The 19689-nt window shown below is 37.5% G+C and overlaps 2 protein-coding genes across 11 annotated transcripts in view; one reads left to right on the top strand and one right to left on the bottom strand.

The window, feature by feature from the left end:
- Positions 1 to 3378: 3378 nt before the first annotated feature.
- On the top strand, positions 3379 to 7550 carry OR6K6 (olfactory receptor family 6 subfamily K member 6). Its single transcript, XM_021089605.2, has one exon. The coding sequence runs from the start codon at positions 6250 to 6252 to the stop codon at positions 7279 to 7281; it is 1032 nt and encodes a 343-aa protein (XP_020945264.1). The 5' UTR covers positions 3379 to 6249; the 3' UTR covers positions 7282 to 7550.
- A 6444-nt stretch (positions 7551 to 13994) lies between these two features.
- LOC100157689 (olfactory receptor 6N2) overlaps positions 13995 to 19689 on the bottom strand; it is a 99637-nt gene continuing 93942 nt past the window's right edge. For 7 of the 10 annotated variants that reach the window (XM_085021274.1, XM_085021271.1, XM_085021273.1 and 4 more), the window contains one exon: positions 17425 to 18778. In XM_085021274.1, the coding sequence (XP_084877400.1) occupies positions 17822 to 18760 (939 nt within the window). In that variant the 5' untranslated portion in view covers positions 18761 to 18778 and the 3' untranslated portion in view covers positions 17425 to 17821. Of the gene's footprint in view, positions 15528 to 17424; positions 18779 to 19689 lie in introns of those variants that run through there. The other 3 variants (XM_085021263.1, XM_085021262.1, XM_085021264.1) reach the window with 3 other exon arrangements.

Genomic DNA, 19689 nt, shown 5'->3' with positions numbered 1-19689 from the left:
GCGGGAGCGGCCCAAGAAATGGCAAAAAGATTAAAAAAAAAAAAAATTCTATCACATACTCAAAATAATATAACTCCCCTTACTAGCTTTTGCTTTAGCTGTTACTTAATATGTCAGTAATGGTGCCTGACAAAAACTCAAACCTAAAACCTGTCTCTTTAATGCTCTTCTTTCCAACATGCCTACATATAGTCAGTTGTCAAATTCTATTGATTACTCATACCTACCTTCATCCCTTTATCTTTCATCTTCATTATTATTGCCCTATTTAGGTCTTTACCCCAAACTATTTCAGAAAAGGTTCTGATGCCTGAATGGTGATGAATAAATACTAGTTAAATGCATTAATGATATTTCTTATTTCCATAATTTCCCTGCTTAAATGCAGTCTAACATTATTAAGGTAGAATTTTGTGCATCAAAATGTACCTAATGACTTCATATTGCTTGCAAAATATATTTTAAAAATCCTGGAGTTCCCGTTGTGGCTCAGTGGTAACAAACACAACTAATATCCATGGGGGCACAGGTTCGATCCCTGGCCTCAGTCAGTGGGTTAAAGATCCGGTGTTGCCATGAGCTGTGGTGCAGGTCGCAGACACAGTTCAGATCCTGCATTGCTGTGGCTGTGGAGTAAGCCAAGAGCTAAGGCTCTATCTAAACCCCCAGGCTGGGAACCTCCATATGCCATGGGTATCGCCCTAAAAAGACAGGAAAGAAAGAAAGAAAGAAAGAAAGAAAGAAAGAGAGAGAGAGAGAGAGAGAGAGAGAGAGAGAAAGGAAAGGAAAGGAAGGAAGGAAGGAAGGAAGGAAGGAAGGAAGGAAGGAAGGAAGGAAGGAAGGAAGGGAAGGGAAGAAAGAAAGAAGAAGGAAAACGACCCTTTCCCAAAATGTAAACAAATTACCTCAAAAAAAAACTAATTAAAAAAAAAAAATCCCAACACTTGGTAGTCAAAGCCTCCCAAATCCACCTGACCTGACCCTCCAATGCTGTTTCCCACTAATTCATTCTACAAGTCTTTTGTTTCAAATCAAATATATTTAATACACTACAAATATAATTATTATCTTTTCACTTCTAGACCTTACTTTATCTTCTTATATTACTTGAATTCTGTGTAAGTCCCTGGGCTATACCTTAGAGGTTCAAATATGAATAAATAATTATAGATGATCATCAAATTTCTTGGAATCTAGACACATAGCTAGATAACTTTAACAACATAGTAATCATTTGATGCTTTAAGAACACAAAATAGACCCCCAAATCAGCCTGGAAATCAAGAAAGACTTCCTGGAGGAGGGGGTAATGTGCTAAATCTGAAAAATTGATAAGAATTACAAAGGTCAAATGTGTGCATGTATTTTGGGTGGAAAGAAGAAAGGCAGAGTTGAAATTCTAGGAAGAGGGAATAACAGGAAAAAAGCCAAAGCACAATGAATCAAAATAGCAGTTTGGTTGCTGGGACTTACAGTGTAAGTCAGGGAATGGTGTGGGAAATGGGACTGCAGATGTGTGAGCAATAATTTAGGAATGTCCTTTATCTTTCCTGTCTTCTTTCTTCTTAGATAAACCAGGTGCTATTAAATGATACTCAAGTTAAGTGAAAGATCATGGTAGGGAATATATATTTGGGAATAATTAATAGAACGGTAATGGAGGGAAAAATTAACATTTAGCTAGATTTGAGCTCAGAGGATCAAGGTTCAATTTCTTCCCAGCCTTGTATTGCTTATGTAAACTGGAGCAAGCCTTTAGCAAGTCTGAATTGTTCCATCTGCAAAATGGGGATAACCCTTATCTTGGCTACTTCATACAAACAGCTTTATTTTTAATTGTGGCAAAAAGCATGTAATATAAATGTACCATTTTAACCACTTTTAAGCATACACATTTTTTGAAGAATTAAATGGAAACAGTATGGAGATTCCTCAGAAAACTAAAAATAGAATTACTGTTTGATCCAGCAATCCCACTCCTGGGCATCTAGCTGTAGAAAACCACGACTCAAAAAGATATATGTATCCCACTGTTCACTGCAGCACTATATATACAACAGCCAAGACGTGGAAACAACCTAAATGTCCATTGGCAGAGGAGTGAATCAAGAAGATGTATACATGATGGAATATTACTCAGCCGTTAAAAGGAAAGAAATAACGGCATTTGCAGCAACGTGGATGGACCTAGAAATTATCATGCTAAGTGAGGTTAGTCAGACAGTGAGACACCAACATCATATGCTATCACTCATATGTGGAATCGAGAAAAAGGACACAATGAACTTCTTTGCAGAACAGATACTGACTCACAGACTGAAAAACTTGTGGTTTCCAAATAAGACAGGTTGGAGGTGGGGGGGATGCGCTGGGGGTTTGGGATGGAAAAGCTATAAAATTGTGTTGTGATGATTGCTGTACAACTATAAATGTAAACGAATTCACTGAGTAGTGAAAAAAAAGAATTAAATGAGATGGTATGTATTTAAAGTTTTAAAAAACATTTTTTATTATTATTATCTCAGCAGAAGAAATAGAAAATATAGTGAATAATGTGTAAAAGGCTAAGAAGAAAGTAATGTTTACTGATTGTGTATTCTAAAGAAGCATGATCCTGAGTGTTTATCACTCATAGCAATTCTGACTCCCAGTGCCCCTATGTATATTCCCCTATGAGAGACAGTTATTTCACAATAGGAAAGCTTTTGAGACTCGACCCTGAAGGATGTCTAATCACCATGTAACGCTTTTCCCCTAATTTGTCCCTTAGAGGGTAAACAAAGACACATGTACCCCCACATTTTTTAGAGCCTGCACTAGCTAAAGAGAAACTCCCAGGAAAGGTAATCTTTCCATTCTTGATATTCCCTAAAGAATGTTCAGAAACATCTATATCCTCAATGACAAACCAGCATAGGGTGCAGCTTATTGCAGAGATTCTGAAGAGCATTCTTGTGGTCTTAGACAAGGTACGTGCTAAAGACATGATCCAGCTGAGGTTGCTAACCTGCCTTTTACTCAGATTATGCCTGCCCAATAATTTCCTTATATATTTAGCTCTTCCAATCCCAAATAGTCCCAGGCTTTCAGGGTAAAATTTTCTCATTGTATGGAGTAAAACTTCATATTTTTATAACTTTATTACATGAGTGAAGAAATTAGAATAGTGAGACATGAAATCTAGAAAAGATAATTAGGAAGAATATAGTTCAGCTAATAGATGAAGATACTGATAATATCTAAGGTCTTTCTAATGATAAAATGTTGTTGAAGTCCATAGAATCATGGATTCCTGGAGACTTAGAAATTGACTGCTTTTTTCCACGGCGAAAATCTAAATGAAGCCCTTTTTTTTTTTTTAACTTTGCATGGAATATTTGTAGGCTGAACTCCTTGAGCACCACTGATTATCTGTCATTCTGGGATTTTTAAAAAATGTGCTTTATGTGTGTCAGGGGCAAGAATGTTTTGTTCAACATTATATGGCCCTTGAACCTGGGGCAATTATGGGCACATAACAGAGGACTGATCAATGTATGAGTGTTAATTGAACAAATGTATATATGGTGAACACAATGCCAACTTACTAGTGGTAAAAAGCCTCATTAGAGCATCAAAGTAGTCACTCTATCTGCTTTTATGAGCTACTTAGCTCTGAACTTCCCTTTTTCATAACCCAGTCATTTCCTGTTTTATCCACCTATGCCCTCTGTAATGACTAGTCTGGTACTTTAGGCTGAGAAAAGATAGTACCATAACACAGACAAGACAGAGAAGTGGCCACTTCAATCAGAGAACACTCAGATCTCTCACATCTTTCCCCAGGCAGGCTCTGCCCTTCTGCTACACTAAGGTACTTGCTCTCTTCCAAAGCCTGTCTTTCATATCTTTCTTCACCAAGGCTTGACACAGAAAGCAAAAGGCATCTTCTGTAAGTTAGTTTTCCTAGCCTGCAGTGCATTTATTTTAATCTGTTTTTGACTTGAAAAAAAAATCATTAGCTCTCTCATCTCACAATCAGGATAGTCTTAAGTATATAATGTTACTCAGAGTAGGACACAGAATGACTTATGACTCCTGGTCTAAATTTCCCATGGTGGTATGAATAATAATAGTGGCTTCTAAGAACTACAGACCAGGCTTCCAGTTATTGCTTTGTATCTTAGCTATGTCCATTTGGGTAAGGTATTTTTTTCCCCTCTGATTCTTAATTTCACTACCCGCAAAATAATAATAATACTCTCTCTACCATAGGTAGAAATAAATGAGATAAACTATGTAATGTGCCTAAGGCAATGACCATCACATGGGCGGGCATGGGAATTCCACAGACACCAGGTGGCGGGGCCAGGGTTGCACCAGATGGAGTGGGGGCTGCACTAGTGAGATTCCTGGTTCCCCACCACCTTCTCCCCACTCCTCCCATCTCATGCTCCTGGGAGGGAGGGATGGAGAGGGAGGGAAGGAGGAGACTGGCAAAAAGAAACCAACCAAGCTCTCAGAGAACAACGTGGGAGTCAGTTTAGATTCCATCATTGTCAATGGAGAAGTTCTGTCAAAAGAATACATGCGAAGTCCAGAAGCAAGAAAGGAAGGAAACAGTTGACCTATGCAAATGGAAATAAAAACCTATCTTTGCATAGACCTAGACAAAGTTGGAAGAAAACAGATGACTGCGTGGGACAAATGCTTTTGCAGTCAGGTTATGAGAACAAGGATTTCGGCATGACTGACTGACCACAGTCACAGGAGAAACAAGTGCCAAGGGGTGGGGGAGGGAGTTAGGGCAGTACCTTTGTACAGTGCAACACTATGAAAGTGTGTATGTGTGCGTGTGTGTTTGAAATACAGCAAAAATGGATGGAATTCTTTAATAATACTATTTAATGTATCCTTTATGAGTATCCCTGAGGACATTTTCGTCTATTTAAAGGAGATAATGCTGATATTCAAATATTTAAAATGCAAGATAAGATGTGTTAAGCATCATGAAAAAGGAAAACATGAAGCACTCTTAGGGGTTGTAGGAGAGGGTGTTTAGTTCTGGGATGAGGATCAATGAGATGTCCATGATAATGGGAATATTTAATGAACACTGGATACTTGGATTCCAATAGAAAGAGATAAAGAAGATAGAAGGAAAGAATGACAGAAAAATAGGATATGAAAAATTGGCAGAGCTGATAAGAATGTAGAAAAATAATGGCTGAAAAAATTGGGCTGGAACCAGATCAGAGAATAAAATAAATATCAGGCTAAGATCTTTGGGCTTTATTCTTGAATGATTTTGAAAAGACAAAAGAGAGTAAAAGCCATTTTTTAGAAATGTTGATCTGACAAAAGTAAGAAGATGAGTAAAAGAGACGTTAAAATAGTCAAGGTAAGAGGCAATGCATACTGCTATCACTAACTTTAACTGCAAACATTTTATTTGCCCTTTCTCCCTAACAACTAGATGCTGGCCTGATTGCTATTGTAGTTGATTTTTATAACACTTTCTTCCCAAGATAGCTATAGTTATAATAGAAGTGATTTTTTAAAATTCAGGTTTATTTTCTTCCTTTGGCTCGTAGATGTGCCCTTCATAGGAGGGATGGGGTGTGCAGGGCTGAACTAACCTGTTTGTCCAAAATTCAACGACCACTAATACTAATCAGGGGCAAGATGGTCCCTTGGTCTGGGCAACAATCAATATCTGCTACTGAAGGAGGAAAAGGTCTGAGGGAGAAAGCAGAGAAGAGGAGGGTTATTTCCTGACATCCAGGTACCCATCATCTAAACGAGAAATGGGCATGTTTCTCTGAAACCAACAGAGAAGAGGCAGAGAGGGAAAGAGGAATACTTTAGCTAGCCTCAGATTAACTATCAGAGCTAGAAAAGACAGCAGAGTAACATGAAGAATAATGGAGAGAAGGGTTTCTGATAATGTATTTTTTTTTAAATGCTTCTCTGAAGAATGAGAGTGGAGAATAGTTACAAAGAAAGGTACCCTTGTTAAAGCTAAACACAGAGGGGTAGAGAGTAGAAATTAAAGAAGTGACTGAATCTGCAGAAGGTATTTCCAGAAAGTTAAATTTGCATATTGCTTTGTGTTTTCTTTGCATCAACTGAAGAGGTTTACAAAAAGATTCATTTAGGGGCCCAAATTCAAATATTTCAGATGTTTCGGCATAGAGGTTCTGCGGAGAGCTATTTCTAATGACGATCTCGGGTCCCAGAGTCAGCTTAAGTAACTGATTACAGAAAGGAATGAAGCAATTTTTAATAGGTAATCACCATCCTAATTCCAGGAGTTTCTTTGTCTCCTTTTACCTTTTCCCGATGACACGGTTGATGGCCAGTGAGAATCAGACAACAGTGACCGAGTTCCTCTTCTCTATGTTCCCTCATCTGCATGAAGGTGGCCTCTTATTCTTTATTCCTTTGCTTCTCATCTATGGATTTATCATAACTGGAAACCTAATGATATTCATTGTCATCCAGCTGGACATGGCCTTGCACACCCCCATGTATTTCTTCATCAGTGTCCTCTCTTTCCTGGAGATCTGGTATACCACGACTACCATCCCCAAGATGCTCTCCTGCCTAATCAGTGAGTGGAAGACCATCTCTCTGGCTGGCTGCCTCATGCAGATGTATTTCTTTCACTCTCTGGGTATCACAGAAGGCTGTGTCCTGACAGCAATGGCCATTGACAGGTACATAGCTATCTGCAATCCTCTCCGTTACCCAACCATCATGACTCCCAAAATTTGTATCCATCTGACAGCTGGAGCCTACCTCTGTGGCTTCCTCCTTGTGCTCCCTGAGATTGCATGGATAGCCACCCTGCCTTTCTGTGGCTCCAACCAGATCCAGCAGATCTTCTGTGACTTCACGCCTGTGCTGAGCTTGGCCTGCACAGACACATCCCTGGTGGTCATTGTGGATGCCATCCATGCTGCGGAGATCCTAGCTTCCTTTCTGGTCATCGCCCTCTCCTACATCCGGATCATCATGGTGATTCTGGGGATGCCTTCAGCTGAAGGTCGTCACAAAGCCTTTTCTACATGTGCTGCCCATCTTGCTGTGTTCTTACTGTTTTTTGGCAGTGTGGCTGTCATGTACTTGCGATTCTCAGCAACTTACTCAGTGTTTTGGGATACAGCAATTGCTGTCATTTTTGTTATCCTTGCTCCCTTTCTCAACCCCATTATCTATAGCCTGAGAAATAAGGACATGAAAGATGCTATTGGGAGGCTTTTCTTCTGCCAGAACAGGGCTGGTGGGGTTCAGAGATAGATCTAGATCGTGAGGACTCTGAAAAAACTCTTGGAAGTTCAGCATTTCACTCTTCCTTGGCTTTTTCACTCTTCCTTGGCTTGGATTATGCTTTTTTTTTCTATTGTCACAGCTACTTGTTCTATTATTATAAACAAAAATGAAAAACTGCTGTGTCCAAGTCACTGGAAGCATTGCATAGCCTGTTTACATTGATGCTCTTAACATGGTAGCTAAAAGCAATATACCTGGTACAGGCTAGCTTCTTCCTTACACTCTACAAGCTAAACACCTGCCCTTATTCTCTGTAGTTCCACATGATGCTGAGGCCAGAGAGCAGGATAGAAGAGACATGAAAGACATCATGGATCTCTCTCCTTTTTTTTTTTTTTTTTTTTTTTTTTTTTTTTTTTTTTTTGGCTAGGGGTTGAATCGGGACTACTTCTGCTGGCCTTCGCCTTCGCCACAGCCATAGCAACACGGGATCCAAGACACATCCGCAACCTACACCATAGCTCATGGCAACACTGGATCCTTAACCCACTGAGAAAGTTCAGGGATTGAACCAGCATCCTCATGGATACTAGTTGAATTTGTCACCTATAAGCCACTACGGGAACTCCCAAATTCATTATGGTACTTGATGCTGCTGTTAATTTTCCCCTAATCCTCTTTCTGGTAATGAACTCCACACTGTTCAGCAACCCACATCAATAAACAATCCTGATGCTAGAAAGGTCTCCACTTTTAACTTATTTAATCCACAAACTCACTTCAACAGTCATGTTCTAGTCATGCATAACTATGTGTTATAGAATTTTGGGCCAATAGAGTGACACAGAAATTAATAACAGTTAGAGTCTACATATTTCTCTAGTAATTGACTATTTAAAATATTTTCACATATATTAATTCTCTTGATTTAAAAAAAACTAAAGTAATTAGGTCTGACATCATCATTATTTAAATGCTGAAATGATAAAGCTCAAAAAAGTTTAATGACTTACCTGAAGTCATATAAGTGCTTAGTGACAGGGCTAGGACTTAACCTCAGGACACTACTTCATTCTCTGTCCCCAATAAATATGTATTTTCTTTTACCCTCCTTTGATGTTCAAGAAGAAAAATGGTACAAACTTCTCTTCCCCAAAAAATTTCATGAAACTTTACCAGTCTTTGATGAGTAATGAGTCATTGGTCCTTTCTTCTGTGAATTTCTCAGTTCTGGTCATAGTATGCATGACCAGAACATGGCTGTTGAAGTGAGTTTGTGGATTAAATAAGTTAAAAGTGGAGACCTTCCTAGCATCAGGATTGTTTATTAATGTGGGTTGCTGAACAGTGTGGAGTTCATTACCAGAAAGAGGACTGGGGGAAAGTTCTCAGTCTTTGATGAGTAATGAGTCATTGGTTCTTTCTTCTGTGAATTTCTCAGTTCTCATTTCTCAGGTGATTGTAGCATCATGGAAAGACTATTAGACTACAAGATTCAAGGACAAAAGTTTAATAACTTTTTCTGCCACTAAGTTGTGCCATTTCCTTATCTGTAAAATTACATGCTTGTATTAGATCAGTTTTTCCCAAACTGATGGAACATGAGAACTTAGGATTCAGAAAATCTTAAAGAGAAACCCATACATTTGCATTTCTAATAAGTTCCTGAGAATATTCTGATGATGAGTCAGGTGTGGGAATGAATGAAGTAGATGATCCTTAAGATATTCCTATTCTAGGGCTCTTTGATATGCATAAGAACTAAGATTTTTGAACAGTGTCTGAGCTTATGGTAAGGACCTTACTTGTATTGTCTCATCCTCACAACAATTCTGTGAAATAAATATTAACCCATATTTTCCAATGGGAGGCCCAAAATATAGTTTCAACAACTAGTCCAAGTACTCAGAACCAATTATCAGGAATCCAGGGCAAAAACTCAATTCACCTAATCCAATTGTCAGGTGTTCTGGTGTTGTCACTGCTGTAGCACAGTTTTGATCCCTGGCCCAGGAGCTTCCACATGCCACAGGTGCAGCCCAAAAAAGAACAAGAGTCAGATCTTTATTTTCCACAATCTTATGCTCACTTTACATAGCTATCATTCTAGATCAATTACCAAAACTGAGAAGACTTCCAAAGGAAATATGGTATCCAGTAAGTAATTGTGATGACTAATTATTAAACAGAAAGTGGCAAAGGGTTTACTCCTCTAGATTTCAAGATTTGTATATTAAAAAATATATTTGTGTAGTAATTCTGTGTCAGGTACTCCATTAGCTGCAGAAGATTACTTTAGTGGCTATCATATCAGCGGTCTTGGCCTTTGAAGGTCTTGGAGTCTATTGAATCACTATTACCATTTTAATGTTATTCATCAAATTCATCATTTTTTTTTTGGCATGAAATGTAGTGGTCTCTATAGACTCCTTGTTCCCAACCATTAGGCTATTTTGTTTCCTCTAAGCCTTAGTACTTGTGCTTCAAGCTTCTTTGCCTATTTACTCTTATTCATCCTTTCTTCTCTTAACCCTGCACATCAATTCCTTTCACAAATACATCCTTAACCTTTGGAAAGGATACTCAGAAATTCATTAAACACTAGTTTTTATTTTTGTTTTGTTTTGGATTTTTTTTTTGGCCACACCCACGGCATTCAAAGTTTCTGGGGCCAGGGCAAACCCAAGCCACAGCTATAATCAGAGCCACAGCAGTGACAAGGACAGACCCTTAACATTGCTGAGCCATGAGGGAACTCCCTAGAAATTCTTGGTAACAACAACAATGACAAACAGTGCCCCTATCAGCCTAAGTTAGCAAAGGAAGGAATAAAGGAGGGAGGATCTGTGGCACAGGTGGAGGCAAAATTCAAAGCCCCAGACTAAGATAACAATTACATTCATATTCTTAATTGCTTTATTCCCTCAGCCTCTTCCTAGGCCAGCCCTATTTCAGTAGAGGAGTATCTTCTGCGTGTAATAGTGCCTTCCTTTTTTTTTTGGCTTAAGGCCATCAGCATGAGACAGTAGCTATTTTCTCCATTTGTTCTGAACTTGAAGTTACCTTAGGAGACATCCATTATCTCTATACTTGATGTGGAGATCATTCTTCAGCATTCCTGAAAGAAGATAATCTAGTCTCTGCTTGAACACTTAACCAAGGCAATCCCCTACAATATTAGAAGTTCTATTTAAGAGAGCTTCTCCTTACTAGAGTAACCTTCAGGTGGCCACTAAGACTGAGGATTTGAGATCTTACCTTCTGAACATGAACCTTGGCTTCTCCACTTTCCAGCTGTAAAACTGTGGGGAAGTAGTATAGGTGACCTGAACCTCCATGTCCTTATCTATAACATAGTATCCTCAAGGATTTTTTAATATTAAAGGCTACAAGGTGTATAAAATGCTGAGCATAGTGCCTATAATCCTTATCAAATATTAGCTATTATTATTCAATGCTTTTGTTACTTCTCTTATTGCTCTGAGCTGAAAATTATTTCCAGGGTCCTCATCTTATAAAACTCCAGGGGATGCCATTCAGTCTTTAGTTCTTGCTTTCTGGGACCACAGTAGCAAATGCTGAATTACACAAATTTCACAAAGTAAGTTACACAGGGACAGGAACCAAAATTGCTGTGTGAACTTTTGACACAAAGCAAAGAATAACTTGCCATTGCACACAGAGATAACAGTCAGGGATAAGATGCACTAATGTCTGTCCACGTTGGAAATTTACTCTCTTTCTTAAGACAGAATTCTTTTTACTTCGAAACTGAAAGTGATCAGTCTTAGAACTCAAACCTTTAGCAAAAGATTCAGATACTCTCACTGCTCCTCTAAAACTGGAATCAGAGATTTTCATTCTCGGAGTTCCCATTGTGGCGCAGTGGTTAACGAATCTGACTAGGAACCATGAGGTTGTGGGTTCGATCTCTGGCCTTGCTTAGTGGGTTAAGGATCCGGCGTTGCTGTGAGTTGTGGTGTAGGTCGCAGATGTGGCTCAGATCTGGTGTTGCTGTGGCTCTGGCGTAAGCCGATGGTTACGTCTCTGATTAGACCCCTAGCCTGGGAACCTCCATATGCCATGGGAGTGGTCCAAGAAATGGCAAAAAAAAAAAAAAGAGAGAGAGAGAGATTCTCATTCTCTCATTTAAATTTCATTTCCCTCAAGAAGAGGTTGAAACCCCTGGGAACAAACACCAGGTCTACATAAAGCACATACGTTGGCTATGCAGAACCCTGGTTTGGGTCAATTTTGCCAGTGAAATCCTTAAATTAAATACATATTTTTTCCTGTAAAAGATAAATGTTTATTGTTTACTTTGCTACGCTTAGGTCACTTTCCATATATCTTATATCTTTGTATTAATCAAATCCTATGCAGGGAAAAGTAAAATAATCAAGGAGATAAAATTTATTTTTTATGCGCATCTCTCCTTTCATTAATCTCTTTCCAACCCATTTCCTTCATCCACCTAAATTCACTATGTTCAGAGAAATTAGTCAGAAAAAGTTATATTTTAAAGTAGAATTTTCTTACAAATTATATTGACTTTATAAATGGTTCACCTGTAATAGATGTGTGCATTTCCCCTCTATGTATGGTATATAGGATACATATATAACTTCATGTAATATGTAACTTATATGATTTATATAACTATATTATATGTGTAATATATACACAAGTGTGATCTTATATAATATCTATCTATAGACTTAAATTTGATATTTCTATAAAATATTCATTTATTTTCTTGGCATTATCATTTCCAGTTCTTTCAGAAATGTGTAAAAATGTGTTAATTTTTTTCATATTTTTGTTTTTTTTCTTTTATATGATTTAAAGCTATGTTGTTACATGCATCCTAGGTGAAAATGTTATGTTTTGGGTAAAATTTTTTTATCATACATTAGAATTTCTCTCTACATTGGTGCTAATGTTTCTTTGTCATAAATTTTATTAATACTGCTAAACAAAATTTTTCTCTATCTCTCTTTACATACCTTGTTTCTGCATATGCTTAGATACATATCTTGTAAGCAGCATACAGCTGGACTAAAAATATGTAATATTATAACCTTTGTATTATAATAGGTACACTTAATCCATTTACATAGTTTCATACACATATATGTATATGGCTAGAAGTATGTCTACCAAAATAGTTGTGTTTCTTGTTTTTTAAACTCTTTTCCCTGTAAATTTTTTTCTTCTTTTCTGTCTCTAATTGGATTGATAAATTTTTTTCTATTTTTCTCTGCAAACTTTTGTCTCTGCTGGTTTGGAAATACAGATAACATTTCTCTTTTTAGTGATTACTCTTTTTCTTTATTTTTAATTTTTTATTATGCAGTACTTTAAATAATTCTTAGAAGTAGAGAAAATATTAAACCTATATATCTCAAATTTTAATATCTATTATATATTTTTATTTCAACTCATTTTTTAAAATATTTTAAAGCAAATAGCAAAGATCTTTATATTTAAACTTAAAAACACTTTTGTCACTAACCACAATACCATTATCACACTTAAAAAAATCAACAATAATTCCTTACTACCACCTGATATCTAGTCCACAGCCAAGTATCTTCAATTTACTGCCAAATGACTGTCTTTTCACAGTTGGTTTATTTAACCCAAGATTTATGTTACTTTTGGTTGTTGTGTCTTTTTTTAAGTCTTAACTTAGAATGTTCTCTCTATTTGCTTAATCACCTTCCCTCTTCACCTCCCCCTCTTGTCTTCTCTCCTCTTTTTCCTTTCTCTTTCTCTCTCTCTTTCTGTCTCCCTCTCCCTAGGATGCTTAGCTCCCCGAGTCAAAAATATATCTGTAGAGACATGTAGAATAAAGTAGATTCAGTCAACAAGCCAGTGGACCGCTTCTGGTAAGACTGTGTCCATCCACATCTTAAGCCCACAATTTCCTATAAAACTCCTGGCACTATACTGCAGTCATTTTTTATTTTTTAATTTTATTTTTTATTTTTTGCTTTTTAGGACCACACCCACAGCATATGGAAGTTCCCAGGTTAGGGGTCGAATTGGAGTTGCACTTGCCAGCTTACGCCATGGCAACACTGGATCTGAGACATGTCTGCAAACCTACAACACAGTTCACAGCAACTCCAAATCCTTAAACCACTGAGGGCTTATCCATTCTAAATGTAATAGTTTACATCTACCAACCCCAAATTCCCCCTCCATCCCTCTTTCCCCCATCCCCTTTGGCACCTGTAAATCTGTTCTCTATATCTGTGAGACTGTTTTTATTTTGTAGATATGCTCATCTGTTTCCATATCTCGGTTGCAATGAACATAAGGGATGCATGTATATTTTTTAATTCAAATTTTGTTTGGATATATGCCCAGGAGTGGGATTGCTGGATCATATGGTAGTTCTATATTTAGTTTCCTGAGGTACCTCCATACTGTTTTCCATGTGGTTGTACCAGTTTACATTCCCACCAAGAGTGAAGGAGGTTTTTCTTTTCTCCACACCCTCTTCAGCATTTTTTATTTGTTGATTTGTTAATGGTATCCATTCTGACTGGTGTGAAGTGGTACCTCACTTTAGTTTTAATTTTCATTTATCTAATAATTAGTGATATTGAGCATTTTTTCCACATGCCTGCTGGCATCAGAATGTCTACATTGGGGACATGTCTGTTTAGATCTTCTGCCCATTTTTCAATTGGGTTGTTGTTGTCAGAGGAAATGAAAATTAAAAAAAAAATGGCAATTAAACATTGTGTTTTATTGTTGTTGCTGAGTTGTATGTGTTGTTTTTATATTTTGGAGATTGGGCCCTTTTCAGTTGTACCATTTGCAAATATTTTCTCTCATGCTGTGGGTTGTCTTTTCATTTTATTAATGGTTTCCTTTGCTGTGCAAAAGCTTTGAGTTTAATTCAGTCCCATCAGTTTATCCTTGTTTTTATTGTCCTTATTTTAGAAGGTAGATCAAATAAGATGTTGCTGTGATTTCTGTCAAAGAAAGTTCTGCTTGTTTTCCTCTAGGAGTTTTATAGTATCTGGCCTTACATTTAGGCATTTAATCCATTTTAAGTTTATTTTTGTGTATGCTACTAGAAAATGTTCTAATTTCACTCTTTTCATGCAACAGTCCAATTTTCCCAGCACCAATTATTGAATAGACTATATTTCCTCCACTGTATGTTCTTGCCTGCTTTACCATAGATTAGTTGACCATAGGTGATTGGGTTTATTGCTGGGGTCTCTATTCTGTTCCATTGATCTATATTTCTATTTTTGCGCCAGTACCCTACTGTTTTGATGATGGTAGCTTTGCAGTATAGTCTTAAATCGGGGCGCCTGATTCCTCCAGTTCTGTTTTACTTTTTCAATATTTTTTTGGCTATTCAGGGTCTTTCGTGTTTATGTACAAATTATAAAATATTTTGTTCTAGTTCTGGGAAGAATATCATTGGCAATTTGATAGGGATTGCATTGAATCTGTAGATTGCCTTGGGTAGAATAGTCATTTTGACAGTATTGATTCTTCCTGTCCAATACATGGTACATCTTTCTATTTGTGTCACCTTTGATTTTTTTCATCAGCATCTTATAATTTTCAGAGTACAGATCTTTGTCTCTTTAGATAGGTTTATTCCTTTGATCCATGTAGCTTCTCCTGCATGGCTTCTAGAGCTGGAGTAGTTTGTATCCTGAAGCCTGAAAGCACTCACAGGAAACAAGGCTGTAGTGGTAGATCCTGACCTTTCCCTCCAGCACCCCCAAACAATGGTGCCTAGCCTCCAAGCCCAACTGAGTTTTCTCAGCTTATACCCTCAAATGTGATCACCCTACTCCCTCCAGGCTGTTTCTGCATGGCTAACCCCAGTTTTGTTTTCTTTTGTTTTCCCACATATCCAGCCCCAGCTCTCTCTGAGTCTGATCTCCAAGGCCAGAGTTTTTGTTCCCAACTCCTGCCTGTATCAAGATACTGCTAGGAAGTGCAGGGTGGTAGCACTGACCATTTGTGGAGGACTGTTTCCATTTTAACGGCTTCACAAAGATTTCTGTCTTCTCCTGTCCTGGCTGTTCTCTTTGCTGTTGGGGGGACTTCCCAGTGTGCAGGGGCTTTTCCTCTTTCCATCTCCCTCCTAAGGGTGAAGATCTCATCATGCTTCCTTACTCATTTTCTCTCTCTTTTTCTTCTTTCTTCTTTGTTTTGTCCCACTCAGTTTTGTGAAGTTTTTCTTGCTCTATCAGAATCCTGGGGCCTTTTGTCATCATTCAGCAAATTTTCTGTGCAAATAATTCCAAAAATACATACATTCACCAATGTATTTGTGGGAGTAAGTGAGCTTCATGTCCTACTACTCTGCTATCCTCTCTCATCCCCTACATTTAATTTTTTGAATTGCCAGACAATTTTCCAGAGGCGGCTGCATCACTTTACATCCCCATAAGTGGTGTGTGATGGTTCTGATTCCTCCACATCATCAACAACATAGAGGTAATCTGACTTTTTGATACCAGTGAAAATATAGTGCTATCTCATTGTGGTTTTGATTTGCATTTCCCTGATGACTAATGATATCAAATGTATTTTCCTATGCTTATTGGCCATTTGTATCTTTTTAATGAATATCTATTCAGATCCTTGGTTTATTTCTTAATTGGATTATTTGCCATTTTATTAGTGAATTAGTAGTGTGCTTTATAATGCTTAATATGAGTCCCTTATCAGATATATGATTTACAAATTTTTCCCTCTTCTGTGAGTTGTCTTTTCAATTTCTTGAAAGTGAGACTCACTTTTTACTTCAGTCTCTGCAAGTTCTCAGGAGACAGCATACTGGCTGACAGTGTCTATTCCAGATCCATAACCTAGTTATCATCTTTCTGTTACTTTTATCTCTTTCTCCTTTTTCTTTGCTTTCTTGGACTTGTTAAAGACTAGAGGGATATATCCTGGGAGGCTGGCCCACTTTGTTTTCATATGCAGAGTCCCTCATTCTGCCTTGCTCTATAGTTTTGGCAAATGTTTTATTTAGATCTGTATTTCCAATTTTCTAAAATAGGTATAATTATTGCAATTATTACCTTCATAAAAAATTGCTAATTATAATTTATAATTTAGCTTAAATATAACCTACTCAAGGATATAATTCATGTGTATTTATTACTAATTACCACAATGTCAATTAATTAAATGCAATTAATTATAAATTAATTACAATTATAATGTGTATAATTCTCAACCCTTTTAAAAACACTCTAAGCACAGGAACTTAAAAAAGGGGGGTAGGGATAGTCTTTATTATTTTGTTCATCATTTTATGTAGAGCTTAGCACAGCATCTGATGTATAGTTAGAGCTAAATAAACAAGTGCTGAATTGACTGGATGGATGGATGGATATGGTTAAGATGGCAGAAAAACAAATACTTTGAGATACTTATTATGTAATCTATGTAATTCTACATGGAATTAAAGCTTTTCTTATAGTCAACATTTGATTGTCTACTAACAGTAGATATCAATGCATAAATAATCCCTAACACCAGCTAATAATTAAATTCTCATATTTCTCATATACTAAATTATAGATTATTTTCCACGTATTTAAGGAAATAATTAGCTTAAAATGAAATTAAAAAGTAGTCCAACATGAAAAATTATCCTATTTCCTGGTATGAACTCAAATTTTACATTCTCATATTTTATTCTGATAATAGTTATTAAGACTGCTAAGTCCAACATATCTCATAGGTTCTCCCTCTGGCTAGTTTACTTCTTTCCTTTTGGGAAAAGTATCTGGGAAGTATTTTTGCTTAATTATATTTTCCTGGATATTGTTCTAATACTCAGAGTAATGACTAGAGGTCTGTGTGGAGTAAAAGAAATAAAGATAAATGTAATTTTTCTACTATCAATTATATGCTAGATACTTTGTACTGTGGCTTATAGATATTATTGCTAATTCTCAAAACAACCTTCAAGAACATATTTTTAACACATGATGAAATTGACTCATCAATTAAGAGAGTTTGAGTTACTTTACAGAGATCATGTAATTAATGTGACTAAATAAACTAGAATTTAAACACAGATATATGTGATAATAAAAACATGCTCTTCTCTACTACACCAGTGTTTTCCATTTTAATACATAAATGATCTGATCAGTATGCACAAAATGACTGTAAATGGTACATTAAAAACTTTTATTTTTGCTCTAAAATTTATTTAGCAAACATTATTGTTTATAACATGACTAAATGTATTCACACTAAATCAAGTAACTTTGAAGAAAATTATGTATTGGAGGCAAGACATAGATTTGACCAAAATCCTAAGTATGTTATTTAAATGTCTAAGATTTGAATATCACTGCAGCACATCATATTGTTAGAAAGACTCTAGTCTCTGGTCTCAAGTTGCATGTGGCTGCAACAGAGTGCAATGATTGCATTAACACTGAAAACTAGGCAGCATTTCCCCAGTTGAGGATCTCTTGTAGAAAAGTCCTAGATGCTTGATATTTCCCCAAGGTCATCTATCCTCAGTTGCACACTTGGCCTGTCCCCTCCACCATCACTCCAGTATCCCTGCCCTCTTTGCCTGCCTCCTCACAGCCTCTTTGATCTCCTTGTTACGCAAACTGTAGATAAAGGGGTTGAGGAAGGGTGTGAGCACTGAGTAGACCACTGCCAGAGCCCGGTCATAGTCCAGTGAGTAACTCTTCTTCAGCCGCACATACATGAAGAGGATGCTCACATAAAAGATGAGGACCACAGTGAGGTGGGAGGCACACGTGGAGAAGGCCTTCTTCTTACCTGCCCCTGAAGGAATTCTGAGAACCGTGTGGATGATCTGCACATAAGAGCTAAGGATCAACAGAAAGGTGGCCAGGATCTTGCAGGCGTTGATAACAAAGTCCACTAGGACATTGATAGATGTGTCAGTACAAGCCAAGCTCAGCACAGGAGGGAAATCACAAAAGATGTGCTGAATGCGATTGGGGCCACAGAAAGGGAGTTGAGAGACCAAGGAAATTTCAGCTACTGGCCCAGCCAAGCCTCCCAACCAACAGCCAACAGCAATCTTGACACAGAGTGCTGGGGTCATGCGGGTAGGGTAATGGAGGGGCTGGCAGATGGCTAAGTACCTGTCATAAGCCATAGCTGTGAGGAGGTAGCACTCAGTAGCCCCAAGAGAGTGAAAGAAATAGATCTGCAGAAAGCATCCAGAGAAAGAAATGGTCTTCTTCTCACTGAGCAAGTTTGACAGCATCTTGGGGACGGTGGCAGCTGTGTAGCCAAGCTCCAGTAAGGAGAGAATGCTAACAAAGCGGTACATGGGTATGTGGAGCCGGGAGTCCAGACAGACCACCAGGAATATCAGCAGGTTTCCCAGTATAGTAGTGAGGTAAATTAGAAGTAACAAAAGGAAGAGATAAGCCTGAACACCCTGGACATGGGGAAAGCCCAAGATGATGAACTCGGTTACCTGACTCCAATTCCCGGCGTTCATTGTTCACCATTCATATCCCTGAAATGTAAAGTATGGCAGGATAAGAAAAAAGTTGTGCCAAAGAAGTCCTCAGAAGAAGGAAACACTCAGAGGACTTTTGACCTTCCCCCGAACTTCCAGAGTAAAGCACTCATAGTACACATGCTTTAAGAGGCCAGAGTTTCAATCCCTCCCTCAAACCAAGGTCAACAGCCTCCTTCAGAATATTTACTCTTATAACCAGACTTAAAATGTCTTCTTTTATTTTACAGCCCATTTTTGGCCATTGTAATGCATTCTGTAACAAAATTATCTTGCCAAATAGAATCTATATGGGTAGAAATATAGGTATTTCTCACCCAAGGTCTATATAACCATTTTCACATATTCTTTGTCTAAGGTCTAAAATACTGGTAGTGTATTGGACCCAGAGTACATTGTTTAAACTATATATATTTTATTTCTAATTTTAATTTAGTTTCTTCTTCAATTTTCTGTATGCCAAAGAATCATCCTCAACTCTTTTCCATTTCCTTATGGATACACAGATCCAACAGCATCTTTCTGGGGCATGTAATTCAGACTTTTGCCTCTTTTGGACACTAGTGAGAATCCCAGGCAAGGCTAAGGGAATTTCAGTAAATAAAAGAGGAAAACCGGGAAGCAAATCTCTGCATCTCTGGTCCAAATTGTGGACTTAGCAATCCTTCTTACCACTTTTCCCCTCCACGAACTTCAAATGCTCTTTTACAATTTATTGATTCACAAGTGGTAAATATTTATATACTGCTCTGTTGAGGTCAATGTAGCAAAAGTTAATTGAAAATTTTCTGTACTGTAAGCATTATGCCTAGAACAGGGGCTAAGAAGATAAAGAAAATATGGCACTGAATTTGAGAAACTAATATTCTAACAGAGAAAATAGAGAAGCAACTAATTGCTATACAGCT

This window comes from Sus scrofa, chromosome 4 (genome assembly GCF_054392235.1).
Source record: "Sus scrofa isolate SSC_HxYL_T2T_F1_AM1 chromosome 4, Sscrofa_HxYL_maternal_Yorkshire_Landrace_v2.0, whole genome shotgun sequence".
Taxonomy (NCBI): domain Eukaryota; kingdom Metazoa; phylum Chordata; class Mammalia; order Artiodactyla; family Suidae; genus Sus; species Sus scrofa.
This window is presented reverse-complemented; position numbering and strand designations above follow the sequence as displayed.